We start from the raw sequence: 27,596 nt of genomic DNA, 5'->3' as shown, positions 1-27,596 counted from the left end.
GGAGGCCGAATTTTTACTAAATTTAGGTGTAGGGGGTTTGTATTATACTTTTGTATAATAATATATTGTTGCTTGTTGGATGCAAACAGGTCCATTATAAAGATCAGGAATAATTTTTAATTTATTGGTCATCTTAATTGCAGGTGAAACGGTAAGAGACCATCAATTTCTGAATTAAACATGAAAAGGTTTTATCATTTTCCTGGGAAGTTTTAAAAGAATGAAATAAATATGCAGGTAAAAGATAACGTTCTAGTTTGAATTTGAATTGAATAGAAATCTAACCTCAAAGTTTTCCGTTATACTTTTAAATTATATATAATGAAAAAATAATTTAGAATTGAAAGTATAGAGTAATATTATTTGATAAAATAACTTCAAATATTATATTCTTGTGATTAATTTATTGATCAAATTGAAATATTTTCAAAAATGATTTCAGTTTCAAACCTACCAGCTGATCAATTCGATCATCTGGTTTGCTTTCTCTGCTTTGTAGGTTGGGGTTCTTTGGATTTTTGATTCAGTGATAAAATCAAAATTCTGAAATGACCCAAAACTCTAAACTTTTAGTAGAATTATCAACATTTTCCAGTGTTTATTAGTCAAGTGAACATAATCTACGCTAAATTATCGTCGAATCAACTTCAATTTTGAGTATTGGTGAGTAGAGGTTCATATAGCTTCCTTGTTCGTAGACTGAGTAGGCCTACAAAGAAATTTGTTCAAACAGAACTCATTGATTCTCTTTTGCAATAATTGCTGTTAGATTTTGTGGCTAATAAATATTTAGAAAATTCATTCAATAGCAAGTGTTATTTTAGGATCGTCATAATTTATTGCATTTTGTGAACATTTATTTCACGTCTCATTGCTTTGTAAAGGTTATGATTTACAATTTCTGTTTTGTATTAGATTGAATTTACGGTATTTTCATGTAGGATATTAACTAAATTCACCAATTGAATTCCTTGTGTCTTGCACATAATTTGAAATATTATCAGCTTCCTCTTGATTTTATTCAGAAAAAGCTTTTACATTAATTAGGATGCTGAGCATATTTCTAGTTACCGGTAATTTATTGACCCCTTGACTTACAGCGGTCACGGTTATCATAAAGACTGATTGATATCGTTTATTCTTATAGACACAAGTCATAGTCATAGGTAGCTTGTAACATCTGAAAATAATACATAGAGCCTTTCTTCTTGAGTCTTTATTTAAAGCATAACAATAAACAATTACACTACAATACGACATGACGTCATAACCTTAATTAGTTATTAGCATTGAGAAACAATAGCATAAGTAGATATCCCATGGTATAAGGCGATAGTTATTGTTACCTCAAGCTGATAGTCCACGTAGTTCTTACCTGTGAAGCTTTATGACGCTGCTAGTCTCTCATATTGTGACGTTCATACACTCTTACCCGGTCAAAACAGTAAAAATCGACAGTAATCGGCCTGAGATAACAGTAAAAGTTGCGACATAAACGCACTATACCATGGGATATCTATTTACGCTTTTGTTTCTCTATGTTATTAGTCTTCCAAGTTGAACGACGGCTGAATTAAACAGCCTTATGTGCTATTGGGGTTAGAATTAATCCTTATGTTAGTGTTCCTAGATAAAGTTGCATTTCTTGAAATGCAGCAGCTATCGAGCAGATCCAGCAGATATTTTATTGGCAGATAGATCCTTGTTGCAGAGAGAAGTGCTGTCTTTGCCGTAATACTCCATTTCACTCATTATAATCACTTGATTTTATTGAGTGACTTTTTCTATATAAGTAGTTTTTTACTTTCCTTGCCCTATATTACCATAGGTAAGGAAAGTATTGCTTTCCGAAAAAACTTAAGGTACCCGATTTCTATACGGTTCAAGGTCCCCTGAGTCCAAAAAAGTGGTTTTTGGGTATTGGTCTGTATCTGTGTGTGTGTGTGTGTATGTACGTCTGTGTACACGATATCTCATCTCCCAATTAACGGAATGACTTGAAATTTGGAACTTACTGTAAGGTCCTTACAATTATAAGGTTCCGAAACTAACAATTTCCATCAAATGCATTTCAAGATGGCGGCTAAAATGGCAAAAATGTTGTCAAAAACAGGGGTTTACGCGATTTTCTCGAAAACGGCTCCAACGATTTTGATCGAATTTATACCTGAAACTGTCATTGATAAGCTCTATCAACTGCCAAAAGTCCAATATCTGTAAAAATTTCAGGAGCTCCGCCCCATCTATGCAAAGTTTGATTTTAGATTCCCAATTATCAGGCTTCAGATACATTTTAAACAAAAAATCAAGTAAAAAAGATTACGCATAAAAACCTCTGCAATTAATGTTCAGTAACATTTTCACCTAAAATTGAAAATAAGCTCGAAGTTCGAGAAAATAAGATTATTCAATTGCAAACTGTTGGCAACTGTTGATTCTATTAGGCTAAATGATTCACTATGAAGAGATAGCAGACTTCGTGTGTCTGCTACCACAGCCTGTCCTGTCACCAGCTGGCTTAGATCTTTGAATAGTAGACTTGAGATGAACACTAGCGTCAGTTGATCAACTTTCATATAGACAAGGAAAGCTGTGTAAGTACGCCACAACAGATTTTGTATAGTTACTATACTCGCACGTTCTGTGCTAACCTATAATTCCGTATCCACACTTTCGCCCAATACTTACAAATGACGACGAGCGTGAGAGTGTGGATGGGTGGTTTGCCAGCGCTCGCCTTCACTGGTCTTCGCTTGCCATCGCCCCGATTTTTGTCGAGCGAAGGCGAGTGGCTAGCCGAGCATCCACAAATATTCACGTTGTGTGAACTAGTGTGTTTTTAATTTCTATGACAAAATCTATACAGCAAGCTGGTCATGGATTGATGAATAATTAGATTGAACTGTAGTGTGGATGGCTAGACCAACGTGGTCAAGCTTACCAGCGACTTGGAGTTAACTTACCAGCGACTTGAATATAGCTTACCAGCGACTTGGAGGTAGCTTACCAGCTACTGTGGACTAGGCATAATGGTATACAAACAATGTATTTCATTTTTAAATACAGCTGCTTCATTTTTCGATGTACATTTTCAGGTTAGGACCCTACTACTTTTCAAAATGGCGACCAGTCCGAAGTTCAACGGCGGTGATTCGGAACACCTGTTTGACCCGAACTTCTCCGAGGAGATCAGCCACAAGATGCAGGTGCCGAAACGCATCAAGGTGAACGGTGACAACGAGGATGACGTAGTGATGGGGGTGGGGGGGAGTCAGCCGGTCAGCGCCTGGCTCAATGAGAAGATCGACATGCATGTGCCTGATCGTATATTGGTCATTGGTGAGTTGAGGAAATAATAATCAACAAAAACTTTTTATTAAAAACTAGTTTAACAAATACTGTAACTAAGGTTTGTTCTAAAGTACCTACAAGCTATAGTAAGGCCCATCAATCTAAATGATAAGGATTAGATTGTCTGGATTATTATATTTTTGTTGTGTGAAGCCACAAATTCTGAGCAGTGCTCAAGTGGCATACAACATGTCATTTTTAGAATGGAGTCACATGAATGCTCTAAAACACTCCTCAATGGTATAAGGACAAGCCTCTACCAGTGTCCTAATTATCTTTAATACGAATAACTTATAGCTGTTACACAGCCTTATATCCTCAGGAATGCAATTATTGTTTTATTTTGTTTTTGTTTAAATTTCACTGCGAATGGATTTTTTATCACCCGATAGATATAACTAGAAAATATCAAGAGATAAATAATAAAAGCATTGAGTTGAGGATAATATGTAGTCAGTAAAACTGAGTTTAACAGAAACAGTTTTGCCAACTTGCAGACATCAAACCGACAGAAACGGAGTTTGAATTGAGCACTGAAACTAGAGTTGACAGTCACATTCAGTTCTGGAACGACGGTGTACTGCTCAATAGAAAAATGCAAACGCATCGAAACGCTAGAACTGTACGCTCGAAAAGCTCTAACTTTCAAATTCCCTATCTGAGATCCATAAGAAGTGAATCGTATATTCAAGGTATCCCAGTGAAAGGTAGATTCAATTATTTATTCCAAAAAATGTATGCAGTACTATAGGATAAGTCTGTATTGCAAGTACCAACTGATGATACTGTAATAATAGTGTTTCCCTAGAACTTTTAGAATCCTATTTCCATTTACACATGTGTGAACAATCCAGTATTTTTTCTCTTTTATTCAATTTAATGAGATATCAGAACATCAATCTCGAAATGTGAAAACTGTTCTGAAAAGCACTGCAGTTCTACATTGAGCTTGAGACATTATGAAGTGTAAGGGTGAAATCTTTCAGGCGTTTACAGACTTAGAACCAAGCCACACGAAGCGCTTTACAGGCGTTTACAGACGAGTCGGCAGGGTAGGAAGCTCTCCGATTGGCTGATTGGGTTGGCGTTCAAGAATCAGCTGATAATCAGCAAATAGGAGAGCTTCTTGCCATGCCCACTCGTCTGAAACAAGGTCTATAAACCTTGGTCTGAAAACGCCTGAAAAACGAACGCTTCGTGTGGCTTGGCCCTAAGGCCAATTTTACACCAAAGCTGGGCCGGGTCGGGCCGAGCCGAGCGGATTCTGCCTGCGTTCGCACTGAAGCTGATTCACTCAGTAGGTTTTCTAGCCTTGTAGTGAGAACTCACTACGTGGGAAGATCCAACTAAACTGAAAGAAAGCAGAATTTGGCCGAAAACGCTCGAGTTTTCGGGCGTCAAGCCGACTGCACAAATCCGCTCGGTTCGGCCCGGAGTTGATTTGAATGCTCCCGACTAAATCCTGCATAGTTAGCGCGCACGCGGATTCCGCTCGGCTCAGCCCAGCTTTGGTGTGAAACCCTACTTAGTCTGTATTGTAAGTACTGATTGATGATACTGTAATCTCTAGAAATTCGATCAACTTATATTATTAAATTATTTAAATCAAAATAACAATGTTATTGTTATTGAGACTTGATATGGATTAAATCCGGTTTGAAAAAGAATTTAATTTAAACTGGCACTGTGACGTGAAGATGCGTCATTCGTGAACTTCCTATCCCGTACGTGTATAAGCCAGTTCATTGCTTTATTATATTATAGATGTGTTGTTGGTTCGTAATTGTGTTGTGTCTGTTTTTAGGCCAGAATGAGTTTTCGGGTACCAGAGGCACTCCCCTTGAAGCTAGTCATGAGAACGCTGTTCTACGCCCTGAGGTGGAGAGAGTCAGAGTACAGGTAAACAAATTCACAATCAGATCTCAATTCAAATTCAAATTTATCTACAATAATAATTCAATATCGGGGCACCGAGCTTTGCTCGTTATTTTTTTTTATTTTTTTATTGACTTTTGATAAACCGAACACATCTTTAAAATGATTGGGGAAGTACTAACAGCACAGCCCAAAACTGTTTCTTCCCCGAATTTTGATTTATACACTATAAATAGTCCAGAAAGTAGGTTATGTTCCATACACTTGAATTCAGGTTCAATTTTCTGTTCAAACATTTGAAAACAAGAAAAATATAATTTAGATTAAATACAAACCAAATTGAATAACAAAATAACACTCACTAATCACCTTAAATTGTCGAATAATGATCAACTTTGAAAATTATTATATACTCTAGTTTAGGAGGATTATCATGTCATGTCAACAAATCAGATTATGTTGATCAAATCGATTACTTAAATTGTCTAGCTAGATAAAATTTCTCTCTGATTGATTATGATTACACAGCTGGAAATAATTCTGTCTCTCTCCCACACAGGCACAAGCATCTTCTGTTATCGAGAGACGACGAGATTATCATCTGTTATAAATACAATAACAAGATCTGTATATCGTAGTCGTCATAAGCACAAATATATACACATAGGTAACATGTTTTTTTGGATTTAGTTAACATAATAAAAGGTCAGAAAAAGTCAGTCAGACAAAAACTTATTCAACGAGTAAAACTCTGCTTCTACAACAAACTTTTTAAGGTTTTTTTGAACAAAGCATCATTATTAATCGACTTCAAGGTATCTAGTAATTTATTGTAAATTTTAATACCAGTGACATTTATATCCCCTTCAGATAAGGCAAGACCATATTGGGAAAGTAGCAAATTGGTACCATGTCTTAGTTATTTATCAATCACATTGTGTACAAATACTTAACATGAGGAAAGGCACAACAGGCTCATGCCCAAAACTGTCCCATTTCCAATTTATACTATACTGTCCAAATCAAAATGTTGGTTATGTCACTTTCACTTTTCAAAATACAATTTACACTCTTCAATACTCAGATAAACAAGCAAATTTTGAATCAAATGGATACTATTAGAGAATAATTATGGAATAATTAGTCTTGTAGAATAGGGTCCGATCCCCCTATTGCGAAAATCGATGGTTTGTCTCGGTTTTATCCAAATGGGCCATTGTGATCACACCCTAAGGTCTGTACGGACTATAGTACAATTTTGTGTTTTAAAGACACAACATACTTTGGCAACTATGACATTTTAAATTGTCAAATCAAAAGATTAGAAATGATTCATACTTGAAATTCCTCTATGATTCACACTATTTTTATCATTAATATTTATAGATCCATCAGGAGTGGCCGTAATCGAGTGGATTAAATGCTGACTTTATAATTCAAGAGGCCTGAGTTCGAATCCCGGCCCGGGAAAGATTTTTTTTCTCAGCCCCACTATTATTATCATTTATATTTATTGATCCATCAGGAGTGGCCGTAGTCGAGTGGACTAAATGCTGGCTTTATAATTCAAGAGGCCTGAGTTCGAATCCCGGCCCGGGCAAGATTTTTTTTCAGCCCTCTCCCGTGTTTCGGTTGGACACGTTAACCGTCGGTCCCGGGTGGTTGAAAACAGTCGTTAGGTCATGTCAGAGGCCCTGAAATTGATCAGGTGCGACCTGAAACTCTGACACTGAGCCAGCCAGGCTACTCGATATATATTATTGATCCATCATTACCTCTCCACTTTCTGAACCGTTTATTCATAATCTATTATTTAATTTATTGATTTACTCATTCATCCATTAATATTTATTCACTATTTGAGCAATTTATTTACATATTTATTGATCTATTTATTCATTGGTTATTTATTTCTTCGTTTATTCATTCTTTTATCTATTCATTTATTCATCTTTTTATTTATTTTGTGGTTTCAGACCCCGCCAAGCACAATTACAATGCACGAATACAACTTCCCTTCAGCGGTGGAAGACCCCCCCGACCTGGGGTCGGCTCCACCCCCACCCTACCTCGCACGCCCCAAGGGCCGGCGGCCGCCTTTCGAAGGGCCAGAGGGGGCCAACTTCACCCCATTGGAGGGCGGTGATCGACTGAGGTCGGAGTACAACCCTTACAGGTTGGTGGATTCAATTATTTTTATTGATTAAGACTCCACCTATTTCGGAATATGTTTAACCTTATCTAAGTTTGGGAGAGGAATAGCACAAGGTTTCCTCATTATTTTTCTCTCTCTTTCATTCTAATGATGTACTTATTGTATGAGAATAAAAAGAATGATTGGTTTTACCATAGAGAGAATATAGTATATGAAGATATCCTATCGTTCGCCGAATTCATTTAAAGTTTGGAAGTTTTGTATCATACTATGGAGTTGTGTATCAAGTTGAGATGATACTGTATCACATTGTGTTGATACTGTATCATGTGTGATGATACTGTATCATTTATGGTGATACCATAGAGAAAAGACAGCATAAGAAGATATCCCATCGTTCGCAGAATTCATTCAAAGTTTGGAAGTTTTGTATCAAACTATGGAGTTGTGTATCAAGTTGAGATGATACTGTATCACATTGTCTTGATACTGTATCATGTGTGATGATTCTGTATCATCTATGGTGATACCATAGAGAAAAGATAGGATAAGAAGATATCCCATAGTACTGGGCTTTTTTGTTGCAAATTCCACTGTTAACTCAAGCCGATAGCCCTAGTAGTTGTTTTTGGTGAAGCTATGTAACGCTGGCAGTCTCTCATACTGTGCCGTTCTTACAGACACTCTCATCCGGCCAAAAAAGTAATAGACAATATTCGTCAGTAATCGGCTTGAGTTGTATAAGAATAAAAAGAATTATTGGTTTTACCATAGAGAGAATATAGTATACTAGCCGTCAGGCTCGCTTCGCTCGCCATATCCGTCTAGCCAGGGGTCTCCGCCCCCTGGACACCCATCTAGATCGTCCAGAAATGAGATCAGCGGGCTCGCTTTGCTCGCCTGCATGTAGACCTCACCGGAACCTCAGTACTGAATTTGAACGTTTCATGTCAATTTGATCTCGAAAATTTGGGAAAACGTAGAAAAACGCTGGTTACTATATCAGCGTATCTTTGGCGAACAAAATTCTTCCACCTCAGCTAAACCTGTGTACTGAATTTATTTCAAATATTTCCAAATAAATATTTCCATCAATTATTGAAAAAGGTGAGAAAACGCAGAAAAGCTGAGAAAAACGTTGGAAAAACGCTAATTTTGGGCATATCTTTGGCATTATTTCAAATTCCTTCCAACACAACATTATTACACCCTAGCTTAGCTTCTGTACTTAATTTGAACATTTTCTGTTCATTTGTTCTTGATAAAGCTGAGAAAACGCTGGAAAAACGCAGATTTTGGGCGTATCTTTGGAAATTTTCCCAGATCCGTTCTTAGTGCGCCTCTAAAGGGCCAACTGAACATACCTACCAAATTGGAACGTTTTTTGTCCGGTAGATTTTTAGTTCTGCGAGTGAGTGAGTGAGTGAGACAGTCAGTCAGTCAGTGAGTGAGTGCCATTTCTCTTTTATATATTATATAGAAGAAGATACTGTATCATTTATGGTGATACAATAGAGAAAAGATAGCATAAGAAGATAATATCCCATCGTTCGCTGAATTCATTCAAAGTTTGGAAGTTTTGTATCGAACTATGGAATTATGTATCAAGTTGAGATGATACTGTATCACATTGTGTTGATACTGTATCATGTGTGATGATACTGTATCATGTGTGATGATACTGTATCATTTACGGTGATACCATTGAGAAAAGATAGGATAAGAAGACATCCCATAGTACAGGGCGTTTATGTTGCAAATTCCACTGTTAACTCAAGCTGATAGTCCTAGTAGTTGTTTTTGGTGAAGCTATGTGACGCTGGTAGTCTCTCATACTGTGCCGTTCTTACACTCTCAGCACAACAAAACAGTAATAATAGACAGTTGTAGGTGGGCTGTCCACTGGAACCGTTTTCGTCCAAACTAGCATCGGCCGAAAACTACCGAACTCGTCCGAACGATCCCCCAACAAAGAAAGGAATAGATGCTCGTACATTGCAACATGTTCATACGGCCGTCTCCGGCCGATCAATTTTTCGATCCGAATGGAATGGGATTTTCCGGCTCTATCCGGCCGAACTAACTAGTCGAGCTTAGACAACAAACTGCTCCCAACCTAAAATTGTTTCACAGTCTTGTTTTTTGAAGTTGTTCTGTTTTATAAAGTTTTTTTTTGTTTTTTGAAGTTGTTCTGTTTTATAAAGTTGTAACTATGTATAATAAAAAGTTGATAAGTTTAGTTTAAGAGCATGGAAACTTGATAGGCCGGAGACGGCTGTGCACGGAACCTGTTGCAATGGACGAGTATTTATAGCTTTTCTGTTTGGAGGATCGTTCGGACGAGTTCGGTAGTTTTCGGCCGATGCTATTGGACGAAATCGGTTCCAGTGGACGCCCCACCGTAGTCGACAGTAATCGGCTTGAGTTAGCAAACAATCGGCTTGAAATTTGGAACATAATCGACCTATACCATAGGATATCTTCTTAGGCTATCTTTTCTCTATGATAATATTCTGTATTATCTTTACTCTATGATATTATTTAGTGTCTGTTTCTCGTCAAGTTCATCAATGAGTGCTGGAAAAAAATTTGGTAAAAATTCATAATTTGATTAATTTTAATTATTGTTTGCTTGTTTTTTTTAGCAGAGGAGGAATGGACTCAAGGAACGACAGTTTCAACGATCGGTATAGAATGCAAAATATTTCACAATACAGGTAATTATATATTTAATATACTTTCCTCTGTAATATCATGGCTGTAGTTTATCAGAATATCAACCATCTAATGTATATTATGTTAATCTTGATTGAGAGGGAACTGTTTATTGTAATTCAAAAAAAATTATCTAAATTCAAAATTGTTTATATTTGTCAATAATAATTATAGTCAAGTAGTATTCTTGGACCAGAAATGCGAAGTGCGTGACATACACATAACCTTTTGGATTTAATTACCATTAAAATTTGAAAGAGAAATAGTACAAGCTAAGCTTAGTTTTCCTTTCCCAGATTATGATATCTATTATTAGAGATCCTTGTAAAAGTTGTATTGATTAATCAATGATTGATAACGATATACCAATAAACTTAGAATAGAAAGTTCTGCAAATTTATTTTGATACTAGCTGGCCCAGCGAACTTTGTACCGCCAAACAATTAATGCAACCCATGACAAACTTTAGCTGGATGCAGACCTGAGGAGGCGCGATGCGGCATTTTGCATCCAGGTGCTTCTTGCTTATTGGTTTTGAATAGCAGATGCTATTATTCATATTATTCCAATTATCAATTTTAATGGATTTTATTTATATAGATAATTCTCCAATTGCAAAATAAATAATTCACTGAAAATCAATTAATTCTAAACACCGAAGACATCACAATTATTCGAAACAAAGCAATGTCTTTAGCGCATGTAAGTCTTTAACCTGAGGCCGCACTGCTGGATGGTTACACACAGAATAGTCATTTTGTTTTTAGTCTGGGCGTTTGGAATAAAATACATGGGCGGTTATGGAGCAGCACACACTCTTGTCTTCTATCTACCGACGGCTGTTGGATGACGCAATGATTATAACAGCTGATTTTTATTTCTGTGTGTGTCCAGCTCACAAATCTTCTCCCATAAGGATTACATGTAAACTTTGAAGGACCGTAGGAAAGAGTCCTGAAGTCGAATTATAAATATGATAGGCCATAAACCTGGGCCTGAACATAACAAACACAACTAAAAAAAAAAATCATCAAATTCGGTGCACACATGGAGAAGTTATTGAATGTCTAAATTTGAGGCTAGATTTTTATCTATATAGATATGAAAGTACAACAAATGCATTCAATATTTCCTCCTCCAATATTTCAAATTTCCTCCTAATATTTGATTGTTCATCTTTATTATGTCTATCTCAAGTCTTGAATTCAATCTTTATCTAATATTTTCATTCTTGTCCTTTAGTTTACTAAATATACTATAATGTCTTGCTATTGCTGTATTTGTTTTCATGCCATGTTCATATTGAATCATTAAGATCCAATAATATTACCAAACTCCATAGTCAATCATATTACATTCATGCTAACAGTTCTATGAAACTAGAAGGTTCACGTCATGTTTAGTATACTTTCAGTATATTTTTGGATAAGTTTGAATACTCATCTACTCATATATTTCCCATATTTATTGAAGACTTCATTCATACTTTATCGCTGCATTTTGGATAGGAAAAAACAAGTTGCGCGGTAAATTCTGATAATAGTTGTAGTTTTTTAGTGACTAATTTTGTTCACAGCTTTCATATTCAACTATTATTCAGTTGAATGAATTTACTAGTAGGCCTTTTTCATTTTCAATTGTATTTATTCAACTTCATTGCAGTTGATTAATCACCTTTTTTGACTTTTTGCTTTTCTTAGATTGTTTCCACTATCAGTTGATTCATCACCTTTTATATTACTTTTGTTTTTCTTAGATTGTTTTTATACTTGATTACTCAACATCAATGTATTAAACAATTCTCACTGCATTCTAATATATAAATCCCACATCTTCACGTTGTAGATTTTTTCATACTGGAGTCTTTGCACAATATTAATCTTATTCCATGCCAATAGATCAATTCTATTCATTACTGTAGAAAATAAAAAGATAGTTAGAATGCTATTAGAAGAGTACAATCACTCTACTCAGCTGAACATTCACTGGCTATATAAAGTAATGCATAACTTTATAAGTAAATTTAACATAATATATTCCTTTTTTATTTTTGTAATTATCTGTCGTTCTGAATATTGAAATGATTGTGATGATCACTAACACGTCCAAGCTAAGACATTGGGTTGATTGAATAAAAAGTAGAATCACATTTCAATATTCTTGTATAAGAATATAATTAATATAATTATATAATATTAATGAGGTAATATAATTATCTGAGTTACAAGCAACTATAGTGAGGTCGAAATTTAAAAAAGTACATTTGCCAAGTTCAAAGCCGAATTTCAAACAGCTTGAACCCTCACAAAATACGTCAAACAAAGGAACAAATTATATGAACCTTATTGAAAATTTCTTCATCTTTCCAACCATATCCTTAGAATTAGATTTTAACTGATACTTTTCTAGTAATTGACATTTTTCAAATATCGATACGGTTCATTATTAATTGGATTTTAGTTCAGTTTAATACGGTTCAGTATGAATTGGATTTTGACTGATAGCTTTCTAGTTATTGAAGTTTTCGAAAAATCTATACATCTCAAAAACTAAGGTTTATATAAGAACATTTTGCTTGACATTTTGATGTTGCGAATTTCATGTAAAGAAAAATAATTTAATGTAATGAAATTTCATGATCCTCGGCTGTTACACATTTCGTTCGGACAGTCTGTATTTTGTTTTTATTAGTTGTAATGAACATTCTAATTGTATTTTCATTCATATTTCGGTAGTTTTTTTTCAAATTTTGTGTTGTATTTTGCGGCAGAGAGGGCAGATATGGGAAGTGGACAGTTCTCTCGATGTCTGATTACAATCTCAATAGTTTTTTAAACTTCATTTTCGATGTTTCATTTACATCTCAACAGTTTTTTGAACTGTATTTTGTTTTTTTTTTTACAATGAGGGCAGATAATCGTCCCATGGAAAAGTAGACAATTCTCTCTATGTTTCATTAACATCTCAATAGTTTTTTGTGTTTTATTTTGTGGCAGGGAAGGCAGAGAATCTCCGGTGGGTGACGGTATGTCAGCCAATGAGGAGATTGCTCACCTGCGCCGACAGTTGGCAAAACTGAACCGGCGCGTGATGTCCATCGAACTGGAAAACCTGCAACGTCAGCAGTACGAGAAGATCGCCTGTGCGCTCAGTGTCGGCTACATCGTGTGGAAAACCCTGCTTTGGCTCAGGAGTAGCTCTTAAATGAGCAACAGAAGAAGGTTAGATTAGTTTAGATTTGATCTATTTATTCATGTAAATTACAGACATATAAATTGTGTGGTAAACGCTTCTATGGGTCAGGAGTTGCTCTCAAGTGAGTAGGAGAAGAAGGTCAGATTAGATAAGTTTCTTCTATTTATTATTGTAAATAATTGACCGTGCGAAGTGAGGTCTAAGATTCAAGTCGACTGTTTGGCATTTCTCTTAATGTTTAAATGGCTGGCAACTAATTTTTGGATAATAGTTCTCATCGAATTTCCATCTAGCTGTTAGCCCTGTTGTCAATGTCTGCAGTAGCAGAGGTCTTCGGGGTGATTTGCAGCATTTATTTATGATTTTCGTTCAATAATAATTATATACTAATTAGAATTTGAATAAATGCATTCTCTATTCAATTCAATCTGTAACTGGTTCACCGCTATGGCTTCGTATGAAATGAGAGCTGCTATGCAGAGATTGTCAGTTTGGTGTAAGGGTAAGCATTCCTGACTGGCAATTGGGAGGTACCGGGTTCGATTTCCCGGCTGGCAACTAATTTTTGGATAATAGTTCTCATCGAATTTCCATCTAGCTGTTAGCCCTGTTGTCAATGTCTGCAGTAGCACAGAGGTCTTCGGGGTGATTTTCAGCATTTATTTATGATTTTCGTTCAATAATAATTATAATGTTTAAATGTTTATATGTTGCGCATTTACGGCGAAACGCGGTAATAGATTTTCATAAAATTTGACAGGTATGTTCCTTTTTCAATTGCGCGTCGACTTATATACAAGGTTTTTGGAAATTTTGCATTTCAAGGATAATATAAAAGGAAAAAGGAGCCTCCTTCATATGCTAATATTAGAGTAAAAATAAGACTATAGAATTATTCATAATAAATCAGCTGACAAGTGATTACACAGATGTGTGGAGAAGCCAGTCTATTGCTGTATTTCCATAAGGTCTATAGTTTCAATCAGGTACTTGTGGATGAGAATACTGCGTGAGGTATATTAGAGTAAAAATCAGACTACAGAATTATTCATAATAAATCAGCTGACAAGTGATTACACAGATGTGTGGAGAAGCCAGTCTATTGCTGTATTTCCATAAGGTCTATAGTTTCAATCAGGTACTTGTGGATGAGAATACTGCGTGAGGTCTACTGTTCACAGAACTACTAGTAAATACCATATAATAAAAACACCGGTTATTTATTATTGTAAATTACAGTCAGAAAGATTGTGTTATCAGTCAGATACATCGTCTGACAGTCATATATGCTCTGGCTCAGGTGTAGATCTTAATGTGAGAAGGAGGAGATTAAGGGCAGGTTTCCGAGCTCAGGATTTAGCTAAGTTCTAGACTTTAAACAGCTGGAGTCAGAAAATTGTCTTTCCAAAACGGGCGTAGTCGCAGTTTTTATGATAATCTTTATTTTCTCATTTCTATAATTGGAAACCTTTTTCTTTGTCGAAATAAAACATTTCTAAATAGTTCAAAATAGCCTTAAAGTTGTGTTGTGAGTGATGTGGTACTTTTCCATAATGAAAACAAAAATTTGAAATTGTCAACCACTTTTTATTATTATAAATTATTATAATATATACAGAACCAGGTTTCGTAGCTTCACCAGCACATTTGTTTACAACTACTGTCTACCCAAAAGGAGTACCTCCCGCCATTTTCTCTTGGGTAGACAGTAGTTGTAAACAAATGTTGCTGGTAAAGCTACTGTGCCTAAGAAGATAATTTTGAATAAAATTTAGAATTAGAAATAGGCCGACACATCTAGAAAATACCTGAGTCTATACCTAATTCATGCAGGTGAACGGGCTAGAGTCAAGAAAACTTCAATTAATCTTGCCATGCCTGATTTAATAGGTTTATACTATAGAAAATCACTACAATAATTGAAAAATACAAACAGTTTCAATAAACATTGGCAACTAAAATCGAACAACAGAAACAACAATTTCATGTTACTTTGTTGACATTCTTCATCTGATTCGGGGGCGCATTACTATCCCCGTTTAGATAGCGATACGTCACAAAACCAAACAATATCAGTCATCAAATATGAACCCATTAAGAAAAAACCCGTTGAACCCAAATTTCGTCGATAGTAACCCATATAACCCATTTCATAATAATTTTGAATCCCCACTTTTTATTGACATTCTCGAATGAACCTTTGTTTCACTACACTGCACTTTCGTTGGTTTGTACGTTGCTTTATCGTCGGGGTTACAGTACCTTGTTTTTGGCGGTGAGCTTTTACCGGTTGAATTTGGCTTGACGGCGACGTCCTCTTACGTCCCTAGACCTGTCGTCTGAACGGATGTCTTGAAGCGGTGTTACATAAAGTTGCGGAACCAAAGGGGTGGTAGTACAAGAAGTTGGTTTGGGGACACACATGAACCGCTGTAAATAAATGTATTACAGCATTAATTTCTAACTCTTCCTACAATTCATCAAAAGCTAAAACAGGAGTTATCTATTGATTACAATTAATTAAATTCTCTCATTCTATTTGAATCCTCATTTTATATAGATTTTTATCTTAAACTACTGATTCTTTTTATCAGAATAATGGATCTTTCTTCACCAATAATTCAAAATGAAATGATGCTAACTTTATGATATTTTTCGTTTGGTTTGCGAAATCAAATATAATTTTTCATATAGTAGCTCGGCTAGTATTGTTGGAAACTTGTGCGCCAGCCAACATTTATTTCATTTATTATTTATGAACTATAGGACGCAATCCCAGTGAAAATAACGGGCATTCGCCCAAAACTGCTCAGAACCTTAATTAAAAATGAACATTCCAGAGTTTATGATTTGATTTACCTACAAATACAAGTCCAAAACTAGTATCAACTGAAATTATGAATTTATCACCTAATAAAACAAGACACTTTATAACACAATAAAAGAAAAAAATATAGAAAATTTCACTTTAAGGAAAGAGAATGTTTGCCTTATAAGATTCACCTTTAATTAAATAAAATTAGTAGACACATAGAAAATAATTTAAATTGTATTAAAATTTGAACATTCATTAATATTAATTTCCTGGAGAAGAAAAACTTTCTTCTTCATCTATTAAGATTTCTATCATAAAAAATTTACTAAATCATTCAAAAGCCTTAATGACATAAGAAAACAGAGTCTGAAAAATATAAATTAAAAAATGTCATAAACTCAATATGAACAATTCTTAAAAGTTTCATTTCAATTTAAAGGCTATCTTCCTGACTTTCAGCAATACTCTACGATAATATATCTCCAGGAACAATAACTCAAATGTAACGTAACTGAAAACTTTCTATACTTCTGTAGGAAAAAAATTATAAGTATCTTCCATCACTAATAAAATCAAAAGGATTATTCTCAATCAATATTATTAATTGAAAAATAACAGGCTTGTTGATAAAATCTTTGATTGAAGTTTCACTTAATTAATTTCCTAAATTATATTTTAACCTTAGTTTACATACCTTAGCGGTTATTTGAAGAAACAATTATTCGTACATGATGAAGAAACACAATTAAACCTTTCAGGACATGGCACTACTAGTAAATCTAAACATTAATAAAAATAAAACTAGCTCCTACATTAACTAATAAAATAAACTAGTAAACCTGCCCAAAAAGGGCGAAACATAATGACTACATCTTTACTCTCGTAGTGCTCCTAGCAAAGTGTCCTCCGGAACGTAATCTGGTCTCTCGACTGGGGAATCCCCACTACTGTATTTAGAAACAGGTCTCCTATTGGGCGAATGGAATCAATTTGACCAATCGTCGCGTGGCTTCTACAGCCTTTGGACCAAATAGTAACTGCAAAATCGGTAGTTTGTTATAATTTCAATGCTTGCTGTTTTCCAACTTATCGCATTTTATGTCGCGACAAGAAGGCTAAGTTTTAGAGATAATTCCATAATCTACATTCCTCGACGACTCGGAGCCACAATTTTTAAATATCTATCATGGGAAACTCGAAGTCATGGCCGTTCATAATAGAGAGAGAAAATAATTTATTTCGCTAACTCACTTACAATAATGGCTCTAGTCTATTGCGTATTAAATTTACTATTATAACGTGGGAAAAGGCCACGACTTAATAATGACATATAATGGTTGAAACTGCAACGCTAGCGAGCCATCGGAGAGCAATGACACACGCTTGATGTACATTCCGTAGCTATGAAAATTTCTATCCATTATGTATTCCAGCAGGAAATCTCCATCACTGAATTATATAAGTGAACTAAAACGGAAGCAGTTAAACTGAATACACCTATGATAAGATTATAATTGTATTAATCATGGAAGGTAAACTAATAAAGAATAGGGATATCAACAAAATAATATGAAATATAAAGCGAATAGAATATAAAATATGAGGCCTTAGACATTATTCTTATTATTTTATGAATTGGAATATATATTATCTATATGTACTAACTCCTAACTAGGTAAATGTATAATTCTTAACTATGAATGGATGAGTATTAAGCTATTGAAAATGGGTATAGTATAGAATATTATGATAATCGTCTTATGCTAATAACTTATTATTATTAGAGACATCACATACATACATTGCTACATAGGATATTATGACTGTTGATAACTTCAAAAATTGATAATCACCCGATTTGCCAAACAATCAATTATCTACTACCGTGAGAAAACTGTACAATTATTTCATTTACCGCGAGTATGCAGCCGTGCATGAAATAAAATTAAACCTAATTCACCTACCTAAATATATTTAATATTACGAAGTTAATAACATAATTTAATGACTAATCTAGTTGCGCAAGTTATTTACATTCCGGAATTTCTTCTATATACTTTATATTGTCACGTAACAAAATCTTTGACTAATAAACCCTTCATGAACCCGTAATGACTCCTTATAACAAATACGGTAAATATCTTTATCATAACTCTTTTTCTCCTTTCTCTTCTCATTCATTAGGAATCATCTCGTTGAGTGTATAGGACAAGGCTACAGAGTGGCGCCATACTCACAAAAATTATCTAATTATAACTCACGACGAAAAAATCTTGTCTTCAATTGACTGATCTTTTTCCTATTTTTTCCTGATCTTTTTCGGATATTTTTCAACATGACTCAAGCGTGATTTTCCATTCTACAGTCATGAGAAAAACACTTTTCATTATAATATTCTAGTAGGAAACCTCTACGACAGAACGCTAGTCAAACAAAACTATGATCGGTGCCAGGCTATAATCTACAATAATAATTCTGTATTTCGCTTCTCACTAGAGTATTGTCATTTTCTCACTGCCTACAACTTCAACTAGATAAAATGACTCGACAGCGATCATGGTTATTTATCTCAAACTCAAAGTATGTGACATTTTCTCAAAACACTGGAAGCATAGGTACTATTACACTATTACTGATTCTCAAGTTCACTGACATTTTCAACCTTACTGGAGCCTCACAATTTCTCAACAATAAACTTCATATCCAACTAGTTTCAATTACTCTACTAGATCTCAAAATATCTCACTTATTCACATGGAAAACTTGATTGCAATTTTACTATTCATCATTAAAAAAAATTATCATTTCATTAAAGATTTTCCTATTTTTTTTATTTATTAATTCTTTTTGACTACTTATCTCTAAAGGGTCCTACTACTGTTAATTACCTCAATTTAATTTCCCAACAAAAATTCTATTTCCTTTTTGACACGAACTTTCCTACATATTTCTACCTTATATCCCCATTTAAATTTTTAATCAACCTTTCAACTCTCAACTACAGAATAATTTAAACTCATGCTTAACTCAAGAGATTTTCCCTTTTCATTTTAAATTCAACTAGAAGGATTTCACTGTTAATTTTATTTTAATTTAACCCGTTCATTAGTGTTCCAATATTTATTCTACTTTCACTGATAACCCTTTTAACATTACCTAGGTACTCGAAAAAGTTTCTCTGTTATTTCATTTGTATACCTTAACTAATCACTTTAAATATTCATTGTCTAAAACCTTCAATTTTCGTTACCATACCAAATTTCTAAGCAACTTTAAACTCAATAATATCCCTTTTTTTTTTTACCAATTATTACTTGTGTTTTTGCGGCTGACTTTCCTACCAAACATTAACGAACCTTTTGACTGGGCTTCCCTAAACTGCTTTTCGCTGATTGTTTTCCTTACAATCACTACGAAGACTCACTAAATATTCTAGATTCGGTTTACGTTATTCTACTGACGAGCCCCATAACTCTCGAATGAACCAGACCGCTTACTAGATACAAAAAAAATCTTAGCTCACCCATCTTCGGTGCCTTTCGCTAAAATTATACAATACCACCGTACAAATTTGCAAGGTTAGTCACAGCTAAATTCCTTGATTTGTTACATGGACAGCTTTCGGGCAGTGCTCCGTTCTCTCTGGACACGGGCCTACACTCGCGCCGATTACCTAAATTCAACAACAACACACACAGGCAGGACATCCCCTTGTCCTCCTCTAAATCTTGAGTCTCAACTAAACAAACAAAAAAAATTCCCCACAGTCTACAGGAAACGTTACCAACACAACGGATCTTTACACTATCACTACGCATGCCTACCGCAAAAATCACACTTAAAAAAAAATATTTCCAATAATAAAACTGATTCACCTTTTCGAGAATAAACATTACTGATAAAGGGACTTAACAACCTCATCTCATCAACTTATTTTAATACAAATTCCCAAGGATTGATCATCGTTTCAACTTTAATCTACAATACCCAATTATTTAGTTTAAACATCTCAAGGCCAAAACTACTCATCAACTTTTCAAAACTACATATCAACAATAACTAATAAAACAGTTTCCTATTTATTCTCTGATTACCTTCGATCTACCTAAACTTATCAAAAAAAATTTCCTATTTTCCTCAAACATTCTCCATAATAATTTCCGCATTTTCCTAATTTACTTGGGTTGACCTTTAAAATCTCAATATTCCCTTTCACTACTACTATACTATGATGATACTCAAGTACCCGATGCGTGAGACCAGAATACGTACGTTGACATCACAATAATTCCTATCATCATTCACGGAATTACGGAATACAAAAAATTTATTCAGCACTTAGAATCAGTTGTTTTTCACCTATCTTAGTTTCTTCTACCAATTTTTATTCTACCATTAAACCTTTAATTTGTCAATATACAATTTCAATATAAAGTTTTAGAATACTTTCAACGTAAGCTTCAATGATACCTGACTTTATCTTCAAGCACTTCAAAAGATTATCATTTTAATGGTTTAACATAACTGAATAACTTTCCTGTTTCATCTACAATTATTTAAACTTCAGAAAAATTGGAGTAGCAACAATAAATTATTCATTCAACTCCAAACCCAAAATATTGACAGTTAACACGTTCACAGAATGAATTATTAAGTATAGACTCAGAAAAATTGATCTAGTATTATTAGAGTAAGTTATGAAAAATTAATTTTTTAGAAAATTTGAATTCCAGAGATTTAAATATCTCTAGACAGCAGAGTGGCGCAGTTGTGTGCCTAAGAAGATAATTTGAATAAAATTTAGAATTTAGAAATAGGCCGACACATCTAGAAAATACCTGAGTCTATACCTAATTCATGCAGGTGAACGGGCTAGAGTCAAGAAAACTTCAATTAATCTTGCCATGCCTGATTTAATAGGTTTATACTATAGAAAATCACTACAATTTGAAATAATTGAAAAATACAAACAGTTTCAATAAACATTGGCAACTAAAATCGAACAACAGAAACACAATTTCATGTTACTTTGTTGACATTCTTCATCTGATTCGGGGGCGCATTACTATCCCCGTTTAGATAGCAATACGTCACAAAACCAAACAATATCAGTCATCAAATAACAAATAATTAACTTCAACATAAAATTACTCAAGAAAGAAAAGCCCGTTGAACCCAAGTTTCGTCGATAGTAACCAATATAACCTTTCATAATAATTTTGAATCCCCACTTTTGATTGACATTCTCGAATGAACCTTTGTTTCACTACACTGCACTTTCGTTGGTCTGTACGTTGCTTTATCGTCGGGGTTACAGTACCTTGTTTTTGGCGGTGAGCTTTTACCGGTTGAATTTGGCTTGACGGCGACGTCCTCTTACGTCCCTAGACCTGTCGTCTGAACGGATGTCTTGAAGCGGTGTTACATAAAGTTGCGGAACCAAAGGGGTGGTAGTACAAGAAGTTGGTTTGGGGACACACATGAACCGCTTAGCGGTTATTTGAAGAAACAATTATTCGTACATGATGAAGAAACACAATTAAACCTTTCAGGACATGGCACTACTAGTAAATTTAAACATTAATAAAAATAAAACTAGCTCCTACATTTACTACTGAAATAAACTTATAAACCTGCCCAAAAAGGGCGAAACATAGTGACTACATCTTTACTCTCGTAGTGCTCCTAGCAAAGTGTCCTCCGGAACGTAATCTGGTCTCTCGACTGGGGAATCCCCACTACTGTATTTAGAAACAGGTCTCCTATTGGGCGATGGAATCAATTTGACCAATCGTCGCGTGGCTTCTAGACCCTTTGGACCAAATAGTAACTGCAAAATCGGTAGTTTGTTATAATTTCAATGCTTGCTGTTTTCAACTTATCGCACTTTATGTCGCGACAAGAAGGCTAAGTTTTAGAGATAATTCCATAATCTACATTCCTCGACGACTCGGAGCCACAATTTTTAAATATCTATCATGGGAAACTCGAAGTCATGGCCGTTCATAATAGAGAGAGAAAATAATTATTTCGCTAACTCACTACAATAATGGCTCTAGTCTATTGCGTATTAAATTTACTATTATAACGTGGGAAAAGGCCTGAATTAAAGAGAGTGCCCGGCACACTACGAAAACCTGGGTTGTATATATTATAATAATTTTTAATAATAAAAAGTGGTTGACAATTTCAAATTTTTGTTTTCAGCTCAAAATAGCTGAAACTTTACACTATTTTCTCCTCATTTTATGTTCAATTTTCTAGTTTTTCGAAATTTAATTTAACCGTGGACTGCGACCGCGCTCCGTTATTGTAAAGCCAATTTTCTGACTCCAGCTGTTTAAAGTCTAGAACTTAGCTAAATCCCGAGCTCGGAAACCTGCCCTAAATTATTCATTTGTTGCCCTGCACACGTCGAGACGATATTCAAGCTCTCGCCATGTATTCACCAGCATATCAGGTGTAACTGTCCCAACCGCCGTGACGATTCTTTCCCGTAAATGGTTCATATCTTGGATTTCTTCATTGTAAACAACATTTTTTATGTTTTCCCAAAAGAAAAAGTACAGAGGGGTCAAGGCCGGTTACAGAGCTCGACCGACCGTCAGTGCGTATGAACCATCTAGACCATACATCAGTTTTTGTGACTCACAAAATGGACGCCTTTACAGATTGTTCAATTGCAGCTTATTATCCTCGTAAACGAAAGATTAAAAGACGTAGATATCAAGTTTACCCGATGGTCGCCCAAAGAGCATTTCAAAGGGAATTTAGTACCATTATATACATCATTGCTTGCTTGGGTTGGAGATACATTTTTCAACTACCTTAGATTGTCCATCAGAAATTTTGATGAGTTATTTCGAGCTTGTATCACCATTGGGAATACTTGCAGTCACTTTAAGCTACGGATCAAATAAATGTAGATAATATTAATAATATGATTTTTTTAATAAAAAATATAGAAATGATTGAAGAAATGTATAGAAAAACTCTGAATTCACATATGACACTATTAATTGAATTCACTCATTATGCTATTCAATTCAATATCAGCTGATTGTCGGGCAGAGGTGTCAGCACATTGGTTATGTTGCGATCGGGCTACTGATCAGTACAGCTCTGAAAGCTTCAATTTGTTTCAATAGCGCGTCAGTCGACCGATGGAACGGATGCGTACGAGTTCGACCGATGGGCTTCGTACGCTGTATAAAACGCATGGTCCTGACCGTGCGCATGCGCGCCGTCAGTCCTGCTCTGTACGGATTCATGGAATATCTATGGAAAAGACAAGCGCGACTGACGTACGCACTGACGGTCGGTCGAGCTCTATAACCGGTCTTAGTGCGGGCTTCGTGGTGGCCAAGCAATTGGGCGAGCTCTCCCTATCCAATTTCCCGAAAAGCGAGTGTCAACTGAAGGAACTGTTTCCTGGCGCCGTCTCAAGGTCAAGCAGGTCTGCCAAATGCAGGGGGGCAAAACTTGAACAGTTGCTGAATCAAACACCACAAACTAGAATAGTGTAAATCACTTTTTACAGATTCTATGAGACATCAAAACTAGGGAGTTCTTTTTCAAACACTCTGTATAGTAAATTAATAGGAGAATAATTACAAAGAACTACAAGTACCCTTTATCCGATTCTATTTCAGGACTAGTTTCGGACGAATCACCCAGTTCTAGTCCGAAACTTGTCGCGTCTGAAATTAAATTAAAATGATTATACTAGCAGTTCTTTGTTATTAATCTTTCAAGTAGCTCTACCATAGAGAAACAATAGCTTGAGTATAGGGCATGGTATAGGGCATTTATGTCGCAACTTTTACTGTTAACTAAAGCCTATTATTGTCGATTACTGTCGATTATTATAGATTTTGTTGGGGGTGAGAGTGTATGAACAGCACAATATGAGAGACTATCAGAGTCACACAGCTTCACGGGAAAGAATTACATGAACTATCGGCTTGAGATAACAATAAAAGTTGCGACATAAACGCCCTATACCATGGGATATCTACTTATGCTATTGTTTCTCTATGGCTCTTCCAAGATACTTGAATGAGAAAATAGGAGAATTATGTAGTAGAAAGTTCTTCAATCGTGATCTCTCTACTGTAATATAGTATGAATTATAGTATATCACTATAATATATTATATTATAGTGAGATCTACGTTATAACGTCAGTGGAAATGATAGGAGGGCATTGTTACCACTTTTCCGTTCCCACCGCCTTCTATAGTAGCTGTGATCCAAGTTATCCTGATATATCTGATCTAATATTGATTCAACAAAATAATACAAGAATCATCATTATTGTTAATAATGATCAATACTATCTCAAATAATGTATATTATATTCACAAAAAATATGTTATCATAATCTAATAATACATTTTATAATGAGATGAAATATTTTGGTAGGTAGTTCATTACATTTCTTCATAGCTTAAACACGATTTGGCAACGGTGCGGAGTGGGAAAAAGATAGATCTATTTGCTTGCACTAATGACAGACAAGGATAGCAAACTAATTTTAAAAAGGTGCTGACTTTATAACGTGAATATCACTACAGAACAGTTCTAGTAATCATTTCTGAATACTGTTCTTCAGAGATTACGTTAAAAGCTATATTTTAATATACAATTAGATTTTAAATTACTATGTATTAGCTTTGTGATTTATCTGTGTAATTTGTTTGTTTTTCAGGTGTAGATGTGTTTTGGTTTAGTGAGCGGCGCTATCTCTTGCTAATCAAAAAGAGGTCACTATTTTATTCAAGAAGTCAGCATCCAAAAATATATAGGAAGTAAAACACGGGCTGTATGTAAATATACTTTGAAAACTATCAAGGTTTTAAGAAAACTGATTGTTAATTTTGAACAGGGTCCTCCCAAAAAGTTAAAAATTCATTTCTTGACTGATTTTTTCGTTTATAATATACCTGTAATTGTTCAGTGATCCCAAAAATGTACTCGTAAATTTAGTTTTGCATGTAAAATTTTCTTCGATTAATTTTGCAAGATTTACAAATTTATTTTGAGTGTCTAATCAAACTATTCTTGACAATATTTTTAGAACGTTATTTTGATTTTTGTACCTTAAATTATTTTCACAATAATCAAGTGATAATCTGTTTAGTGCTATTTTATTATTTTGTGAATTACTTAGTAAATATCAATTATCCCAATGACTCTTCCATAATTTCTATTGGTTTTTGACTTGATTGTATCAAACTTTTCATTCTATTTCTGTTTGTATGGTATTGCAAAGAAGTGTGTTATTTTGATTTTTGTACCTTAAATTATTTCCACAATAATCAAGTGATAACCTGTTTAGTGCTATTTTATTATTTTTGTGAATTACTTGTACATGTTGAGAGTGGGAGAAAATATGCAAACCAAAAACAAAACATGCCAATTTGAAGAAATAAATGCAAATAAAAATGTTTTAATGATCTCCACAAAAATAAACTGTGACAATTTGAAAAATATGTGGAGTTTTCAACAATGTAAAATAATTGAGGAATTTGAGAATTTTGGTAGAAAATTATCCGGGTCTTGAAGATTTTACATTGTAATAGAACTTTATGAAAATAATGTAAATGCCATAATAAATGCACTGGTTGTCAAGAAATGCAGTTGTATTCTCTTAGTAATTAGAATATATTGTTGATTTTTTTTCCAAAAATGTAGCCTAGTTTAAGCCCAAAGATTCTATCACGGATTTTATTGTCTGGAATAGATGATACTATTATGTTGAACTTTTCTGTAGGATGAATTTTGTTGCTGAAATGTTGACTATTTTGAGGATAGTATTGAATATACTCAATTTTCTGAGATTTTGTGAAAGGAAATAATGTTGGTTGATCCTTCGAAGTGTAGTGATTATGATTGTTTACTTACTTTATAATTTTTACAGTTTCCTATAAATTTAGTTTCGAGTTATGTGAATAAAGTTGTGTAGATATTGTTGATCCACTATTATGGCTTTTGTATCAATTCGCATGATGTTAAAATTGTCGAAATGTCTTTCCACTGAACTCTTTATTAATAGTGTTTGCCATATATTTATGCAAAATCAATAAATTATAGTACTAAAATATGTTGTTTTTATTTTATATCCTGAGTGTCTTTCATAGCTTTTAGTATATCTTGGTCTATTAATATGCATGTAATACTAGTCTAGGCTACTAGATAAGAATAGCACCCAAAACAGTGGATAGTTTGTCTGACTCAGTAATAACATTAAAGCCGCGTTTACACCAAAGTTACAAACAAAATGTTAATAACTTGAACCTTATAGATTCTATTAGATTGAACATAATTTATCATACACATGATGAACATATGTGTTTGTCAAGTTCCGTTCAATCTAGTGGAATCTTTAAGGATTAAGTTATTAACATTTTGTTAATAACGTTGGTGTAAACGCGGCTTTACTCACAGATATTTGAGGACTAAATTACTGTTGTTTTAAATACAACGAATTGAGTTGCATAACTAATATTATTATCTATAAAAAATTTAGGAACTACTGAAGCTATCGATTTTTTACAGTATTTATGAAATCTACCAGATTAAACGGAATTTGCCAAACTCATGAACACATAATCTGTTTGGAAAGTTATGTCGAATTTAATAGAATTTATAAAGACGAAAAAATTGTACGTCCAAAAATATATGTGTGTGTGTAACTAGACATGCGGTTGCTATATCCTTATCAATTTATATTGAGCTCTAAATTCTATAGCAAACTCTAGAGCTGTTTCATTTAAAATTGTACTGATATGTAGCACATACTTTATGAAGAGAAGGTGCTCTTCAACACACAAAAAAAAACATTTGAATAAGTAGGTATAGGTCTTACTGAGGTAGACTACATTCAATTGAAGTAAGTAGGCTATCTGTTATACGAAATTCACAGCTCCATAACTTTGGTAATTTGAGCTCTGGAAACAAAAATCAGACATGACCTTGTAGGTAGTTTCACTCTACAAATAAGTATTCTTGTAAAATTTTGCTACAATTCACAGTTCAAATGTTATTAGCTAAAAACTGGGTGAACTACAGGTCATACATACACAAATTTAAAATTTGAGGTTCTATTACTCCGTTACTTCTCGAACCAGAAATTTTATCTTCATATATAATGATAGAGAATTAATTTTTCTACAACTTTGTATTCTTGTAAAATTTTGCTAAAACGCATCGTTCAAAAGATATGAACAAAAAACTGAAGCGACTACCAAATTGTTGATGTCTGTCAACACGCAGGTAGGCTACTTTGAAATTCATCCATTTCAGTAAGTTCAGAACAGCAGAAAAATGAACGATTCTGCATGCTCGCGCTGCCTAGCGTCAGAAATTGTAACTAGCATCAGGCTTGTTTTGTACCGTACATAGCTTTAGTTTTTTCAAAATTGCAAGCTTACCGTTCATTTAATAGAAAATTATTACTGAATGAAATCTGTAGAGAAAGAATCGATTA

At 34.3% G+C, this 27,596-nt stretch overlaps 1 protein-coding gene across 4 annotated transcripts; it reads left to right on the top strand.

Annotated features, from left to right (window-relative positions):
- Positions 1-143: 143 nt before the first annotated feature.
- LOC111051672 (transport and Golgi organization protein 11) lies at positions 144-26,208 on the top strand. Of its 4 annotated transcripts, XM_039439747.1 has the most exons (8): positions 491-663; positions 3,096-3,339; positions 5,156-5,250; positions 7,203-7,402; positions 10,027-10,098; positions 13,093-13,317; positions 13,427-13,429; positions 24,816-26,208. In XM_039439747.1, exons 2-6 carry the CDS (start codon positions 3,120-3,122, stop codon positions 13,298-13,300), a joined length of 795 nt encoding a protein of 264 aa, XP_039295681.1. In that variant the 5' UTR covers positions 491-663; positions 3,096-3,119; the 3' UTR covers positions 13,301-13,317; positions 13,427-13,429; positions 24,816-26,208. The 4 variants fall into 4 exon arrangements, with proteins under 4 accessions (XP_039295683.1, XP_039295680.1, XP_039295681.1 ...); XM_039439749.1 differs by lacking the exon at positions 13,427-13,429 and having other exon boundaries at positions 144-663; positions 10,030-10,098; XM_039439746.1 differs by lacking the exon at positions 13,427-13,429 and having other exon boundaries at positions 441-663.
- Positions 26,209-27,596: the final 1,388 nt, after the last annotated feature.

The sequence above is a fragment of the Nilaparvata lugens genome, chromosome 13 (genome assembly GCF_014356525.2).
Source record: "Nilaparvata lugens isolate BPH chromosome 13, ASM1435652v1, whole genome shotgun sequence".
Taxonomy (NCBI): Eukaryota; Metazoa; Arthropoda; class Insecta; order Hemiptera; family Delphacidae; genus Nilaparvata; species Nilaparvata lugens.
The sequence above is the reverse complement of the archived record's forward strand: the minus strand, read 5'-3'. Positions and strand labels throughout refer to the sequence as shown.